The sequence below is a fragment of the Etheostoma cragini genome, chromosome 14, assembly GCF_013103735.1.
Source record: "Etheostoma cragini isolate CJK2018 chromosome 14, CSU_Ecrag_1.0, whole genome shotgun sequence".
In the NCBI taxonomy this organism is placed as follows: Eukaryota; Metazoa; Chordata; class Actinopteri; order Perciformes; family Percidae; genus Etheostoma; species Etheostoma cragini.
The window spans coordinates 24,907,913-24,915,021 of record NC_048420.1 but is presented as its reverse complement, the minus strand read 5'-3'; the positions used below and the strand labels follow the sequence as shown (position 1 = coordinate 24,915,021).

At 43.2% G+C, this 7,109-nt stretch overlaps 1 protein-coding gene and 1 long non-coding RNA gene across 2 annotated transcripts in view; one reads left to right on the top strand and one right to left on the bottom strand.

The window, feature by feature from the left end:
* The window catches only part of LOC117956462 (involucrin-like), a 107,819-nt gene that overhangs the window by 32,453 nt on the left and 68,257 nt on the right, over positions 1–7,109 (top strand). Inside the window, exon 5 of the mRNA XM_034891539.1 lies at positions 3,893–4,353. Within this exon, the coding sequence (XP_034747430.1) occupies positions 3,893–4,353 (461 nt within the window). The remainder of the gene's footprint in view (positions 1–3,892; positions 4,354–7,109) is intronic.
* LOC117956503 overlaps positions 1–7,109 on the bottom strand; it is a 20,281-nt gene that overhangs the window by 4,847 nt on the left and 8,325 nt on the right. The window lies entirely within an intron of this gene.

Below are 7,109 nucleotides of genomic sequence, written 5' to 3'. Positions count from 1 at the left end.
GATTATTTACATGGAGTCTGGTGGAGATATGCTGCTCTATACACACTAAAAGTAGTGATTATTTACATGGAGTTTGGTTGGTCTGGTGATGGTGATTTCGGTGTTATTTTTCTAGAGAAACAAACGAACGTGAATACCAACATTTCTTTTTTCACCGCGTCATTCACATGCTGCTGTTATGGTCAGTTATGGTCTTAGACCGCCATCTAGTGGCCAATAGATTGAACTACATAATGAAACTTGTATGCTTTACTAAGGTGGATTGTGTTTATTTCCATTAATATCCAGTAATGTCTAGTTGTTTGCACAGCAACTATTTACTATCTAGCAATTATGTATGTGGCAGAGTGAGTTGCTTATTGTTCCTTATTTGTATACATGTACTTTTATTATGTACATTTTATATTTATATATTCTGTATTTCTTAATGTTACAGAAAACCACACAAACACACCTACACAATGTGTAATGCAAGCAACAAGCGTTGTATTCAATGCTGGATCTGGATGTCAATAAATCTGTTGAACAAAATCCAAAGGTTGCAGTAACCATCTTCCCAGAGTACTCAACCAGCTTGGGGTAGCGCCAGTGATATGTACACGGACTTCACAAGGGTACTGTAGAGTGTAGCAGATTGTAGTAGGGCGCAGAGCAGGGGCACAGCGACAGCTGCAACCATGATTAAGGTGCCACCCTAATTCAAAGAAACTTCTGGGCGAACAAATAACACAAGGACTCTGAGGATGGATGCTCACAGAGGGAAAGAGAGGAGAAAGGAGCTCAGTGTGTCAAAGGAAATCCACCGTCAGTCTAAAACTATTACACTATAATCAAGAGCGGGTGCAAGGCAGACCTGAGCAAGATCCACAAGGGTTGGTAGATGAATCTGACGACTATAAAGAGAAGCCAGTGGGCTGGGCTAGGTAGATGCCGCCACTCCTCACTCCCTAACTACAAGGTTTATCAAAGAGGAGAGTTTAAGTTTACTCTTACAGTAAAAGTGGTGATGGTGTCTACCTCCTGAACCCAGACCAGAAGCGGATTTCACAGGACAAGGACCTGATAGCTAAAGGCTCTGGTCCTCGGACCCAGACTGGGACCTGGTCCCACAGGAGAGGGGCCTGATAGCTAAAGTCTATGGTGCCCAAACCCAGACTGGGAGCTGGTCCTCTTCTCCGTTGCCGCAGAGTAAATCTGGGGAACCTGTGGACGACAACCAGATCTATGTCCCCCTCAAAAGATCTGATTCCAACACTGTTTACCCACTGCTACGGTGTTTACAGGACAGTAAGGCCTGGCTATCCTTACATTTTCAAAATTTTAATAAGGAAAAAAGACCAAAGTCATGGTCTTTGGTGGCACTTCTGTGACCCCCCCCCCCAGTTGATCAGGGTTCGCTAGCGCTGGCACCTCCTTTTCTTTGGCTTTTAACACCAGGTAGAGTGTTGATCTTATACGTATTCCTTCACCGTATCCTGGCAGTGCATTTTATTGTATTTATTTTGTTGAACTTTATATTTTTTATTGTGTTATCTATTTATTCTGTATTATCTTTGTGTGCAGCACTTAAAAAAATATAAAAATATAAATACATAAATAAAGGGGATTGGATTGAAGGCTCTGGGTCCCATTCTACTTTTAGAGACTCTAGGAACCAGAAGTAGCTCTGTATTCTGGGAGCGTAGTGCTCTAGTGAGACAATGAGGCACTAAGAGCTCTTTAATATATTTCTCATAAACTTTACATGGCTATATGTTTTAAATTGCACTAATACCCAATTCCAGAATTATTCAATGCACATTGCACTCACCTAAAGTATTATTAGGAACACCTGTTCAATTTCTCATTAATGCAATTATCTAATAAACCAATCACATGGCAGTTGCTACAATGCATTTAGGAGTGGGGTCCTGGTCAAGACAATCTCTGGAAGTCCAAACTGAATTTCAGAATGGGAAAGAAAGATAATTTAAGCAATTTTGAGCGTGGCATGGTTGTTGGTGCCAGACGGGCCGGTCTGAATATTTAACAATCTGCTCAGTTACTGGGATATACACCCACAACCATTTCTAGGGTTTACAGAGAATGGTGTGAAAAGGGACAAAACATCCAGCATGCAGCAGTCCTGGGGGGGGGAAATGCCTTGTTGATGCTAGAGGTCAGAGAAGAATGAGCCGACTGATTCAAGCTGATAGAAGAGCAACTTTGACTGAAATAACCGCTCGTTACAACCGAGGTGCAGCAAAGCATTTATGAAGCCACAACACGCACAACCTTGAGGCGGATGGGCTACAACAGCAGAAGACCCCACCGGGTACCACTCAACTCCACTACAAATAGGAAAAAGAGGCTACAATTTGCAAAAGCTCACCAAAATTGGAAAGCTGAAGACTGGAAAAATGTTGCCTGGTCTGATGAGTCTCGATTGCTGTTGAGACCTTCAGATGGTAGAGTAAGAATTTGGTGTAAACAGAATGAGAACATGGATCCATCATGCCTTGTTAGATGCATGTAGTCCCGGTCCTCATTGTGTGTTTCTGTTTCCTGCAGATGTGCAGCAGCTGTTGGTGGTTAACAAAGGGGGTTCCCCTGAGCAGCAGGAGTGTAGCTCCAGTGTGGAACAGCAGCCAGAACACCCCCCACCCATTAAAGAGGAACAGGAAGAACTGTGGAGCAGTCAGGAGGGAGAGCAGCTTCTAGGGCTGGAGGAGGCTGATATCACCAAGTTCCCATTCACTCCTGTTCCTGTGAAGAGTGAAGATGATGAAGAGGAAGGTAGGAACAACGTTGATGTATTTATTTAAAGGGTTGCTGGTTCAAATCCCTGTACAGACCGAGTTACAGAGTGTGGATTGGTAACTGGAGAGATTCCTCTTCATCTCCCGGGCAGTGCCAGGTGCTCTTGTTTAAGGCACTTTACGTTTTCTAAGGTAGACGCCAGTTTTGTTCAAATACAATTACAAAATACGTTGATTGCCATAACTTACGTCGGAATGTAGAAAGATGGGAGCCCCCATAATGGCCCTGACACACCAAGCCAATGGCCGCGTACTAGTGGCGATGATGGCCGACCGTGGTGTCGCCTCACATTTTGCCAAAAATATAGTACTTCTAACATACCACAGAGATTACAGCCGACGGCCAAGTACAATGTACTTTCTGCGCACACAGTAGAAAAACAGGTTAAAGTTGCTATGATACACACAACAGACGGCGTTTGCTTGAGCAGGATACAGAGCCTACGACCCCTCTGCTTCACTCACCACCGGTAAGACAGCGGTAACCGGGTGATAACCAGACTGTGACCTCTCACGTTCTTTCAGGTGTTCTCTCAGCAAAAACGTCTCACTATGTGGGAGCAAAGTAGAACTACTGAACTGTTGGCTGCTTTTACATTACATGACAGTTTTCTGTAACCAACCACAACCATTTTTAACATTTTAACAAGTGACCTCAATGCAGCACACATATAATAGCCCAGTTTGTCATGAAACAACCTTATGTTCATATGTTGACTGTAGACAATGGGGTTGAGGTTTTACAAGTTATTATAGAAAATAAAACCAGATGGACAAAGAATTGTAATAATGACCTCTGTTCTCTGAGGATTAAATTACTCTTTGGATTACTCAAGGAAAATGATAATGGTTAGGGGCAGCCAGCATACAGCAATATTTTATTCAGATTATAGCATTCTGTTCAAAACAAACCAGCCAGACCTTCTCCAGGTTACAGTCTGCTTTCATGACCTCCAGAGCTTCTCAATACAGTCAGTTACACGGAGTTAAGAAAATGTCAAAGGTTGTTCATAAATGGAGGCAAGTTGTTGAATGGTGCAGTTGTCTTGGTTTTGTCTGACGTCCCAGTTTTCCTCAATTTGTGTTTCTTGCAGATGTGCAACAGCTGTTGGTGGTTAAAGAAGAGGTTCCCCCTGAGCAGCAGGAGTGTAGCGCCAGTGTGGACCAGAAGGAGCCAAAGCCCCCCCCACACATTAAAGAGGAACAGGAGGAACTGTGGAGCAGTCAGGAGGGAGAGCAGCTTCAAGGGCTGGAGGAGGCTGATAACACCAAGTTCTCATTCACTCCTGTCCCTGTGAAGAGTGAAGATGATGAAGAGGAAGCTCAGTCCTCACAGCTTCATCAGAGAAAAACTCAACACATGGAAACCGAAGCTGATGTAGAAGACTGTGGAGGACCAGAACCAGCCAGGAACTCACTTTTACGACCAGAGACTGGAGTCAGATATTTACGGTCACATATGGTAGTCCACAAAGAGAAAAGATTCAGCTGCAGTGTTTGTAACAAAAGATTTGCCCGGAGTTCTCTTGTCAAAACCCATAGATGTGTTGGTCCGATGGAAAAACAAACTAATAAAGAGGAACGTGGAGGACTAGAACCAGCCAGGAACTCACATCAACTTTCACAACCAGACACTGAAGACCAGACTGGAGACTCTTCTGAACCTTTGGCTGATAACAGTGCTGATTGGAAGGAGATCAGAGAACCTCAGACAGCTTTAAACTCTCTGAAACATGATTCAAGATGTAAAGAACGATTTGGCTGCTCTGCGTGTGGGAGAAGATTTGGCCAAAGGTCACAAGTGAGGAGACACATGATGACTCACACAGGAGAGAAACCTTTTAGCTGCTCTTTTTGTGAGAAATCTTATACAAAGAGAGAAACTTTACGTTCACACATGGTGGTCCACACAGGAGAGAAAAACTTCAGCTGCAGTGTTTGTAACAAAAGATTTGCCTGGCGTTATCATTTCAAAACACACAAATGTGTTGGTCAAACAGAGAAACCATTCCGCTGCTCTGTGTGTGGAAAAGCTTTGGCTAAAAGGGAAAACCTGAAGAACCACATGATGACTCACACAGGAGAGAAACCTTTTAGCTGCTCAGTATGTAAGAAATCTTTTACACTGAGCAGATATTTACGATTACACATGGCAGTCCACACAGGAGAGAAAAGATTCAGCTGCAGTGGTTGTAACAAAAGATTCGCCTGGAGTTGTCGTTTCAAAACACATAAATGTATGGGTCCAATGGAAAAAGAAGCTAATAAAGAGGAATGTGGAGGACCAGAACCAGCCATGAACTCACAGCCACTTTTACAACCAGAGAATGGAGACCAGACTGGAGACTCTTCTCAACCTGAGACTGATGACAGTGCTGATTGGACGGAGACCAGAGAACCTCAGTCAGCTTTAAACTCTCTGAAACATGATACAAGACGTAGGAAACAATTCAGCTGCTCTGAGTGTGGGAAGAGATTTGACCAAAAGTCAGATCTGAAGAGACACATGATGACTCATACAGGAGAGAAACCTTTCAGCTGCTCAGTTTGTATGAAATGTTTTGCACAGAAAGGAAAGTTACAAAGTCACATGAGAATACACACAGGAGAGAAACCTTTCAGCTGCTCAGTCTGTAAGAAAGGTTTTACACAGAGAGGAAATTTACGGTCACACATGGTAGTCCACACAGGAGAGAAAAGATTCAGCTGCAGTGTTTGTAACAGAAGATTTGCCCGGAGCTGTCAGCTCAAAAGACATAAATGTGTTAGTCAGATAGAAACAGAAGCTGATGGAGAGGACTGTGGAGGACCAGAACCAGCCAGGAACTCACATCTACTTTTACAACCAGAGACTAAACCTGAGACTGATAACAGTGCTGATTGGAAGGAGACCAGAAAACCTCAGTCAGCTTCAAACTCTCTGAAACATGATTCAAGATGTAAGAAACGATTCAGCTGCTCTGAGTGTGGGAAAAGATTTGGCTTCAAGTCAGAACTGGAGAGACACATGATGACTCACACAGGAGAAAAACCTTTCAGCTGCTCATTTTGTGCTAAATCTTTTACACAGAAAGCACATTTACGGTCACACATGGTGGTCCACGCAGGAGAGAAAAGATTCAGCTGCAGTGTTTGTAACAAAAGATTTACCTGGCGTTCTGAAGTCACAAGACATAAATGTGTTGGTCCGATGGTAACAGAAGCTGATGGAGAGGACTGAGGAGGACCAGAACCAGCCAGGAACTCACATCCACTTTTACAACCAGAGACTGATGACCAGAATGGAGACCCTTCTGAACCTGAGACTGATTACAGTGCTGATTGGAAGGAGACCAGAGAACCTCAGTCAGCTTTAAACTCTTTGAAACATGATTCAAGATGTAAGAAAACATTCAGCTGCTCTGAGTGTGGGAGGAGATTTGGCTTCAAATCAAATCTAAAGACACACTTGATGACTCACACAGGAGAAAAACCTTACAGCTGCTTAGACTGTAAGAAATCTTTCACACAAAGAGGAAGTTTACGTTCACACATGGTAGTCCACACAGGAGAGAAAAGATTCCGCTGCTCTGAGTGCGAGAGAGGATTTGGCCACAAGTCAAATGTTTTTGCCTTTAATTCTAATCAAAACTTCTAAAGTATTAAACAAAAATCTTTATGTATTAACAACTAGATAGAAGACATTATGTTGTGTTGTAGGAAAAGTAGACTCTTATTTTAAATATTTTGCGTTACATGACCCATTTCTTCTGTAAAGCCATGCCTGTGTGGGATCTCTCCTCTACTCTCTTTCCTTTCCTCTACTCTCTCTCTCCTCTTACTCTCTCTCTCTCCTCTACTTACTCTCTCCTCTACTCTCTCTCTCTCTCCTCTACTCTCACTCCTCTTACTCTCTCTCTCTCTCTCCTCTTACTCTCTCTCTCCTCTACTCTCTTTCCTCTCCTCTTACTCTCTCTCTCCTCTTACTCTCTCTCTCCTCTTACTCTCTCCTCTACTCTCTTTCCTCTCCTCTTACTCTCTCTCTCCTCTTACTCTCTCTCTCTCTCCTCTTACTCTCTCCTCTACTCTCTTTCCTCTACTCTACTTACTCTCTCCTCTACTCTCTTTCCTCTCCTCTACTCTCTCTCTCCTCTACTCTCTCTCTCCTCTACTCTCACTCCTCTTACTCTCCGCGCCCGGCCACACAGCGGCCGCTGGTCCACACTTCTGACATTTGTCTACATTTTTTATTTTTTATTAACACAGCTGTATAATGTTATTAACACAGCTGTATAATGTTATTAACACAGCTGTATAATGTTATTAACACAG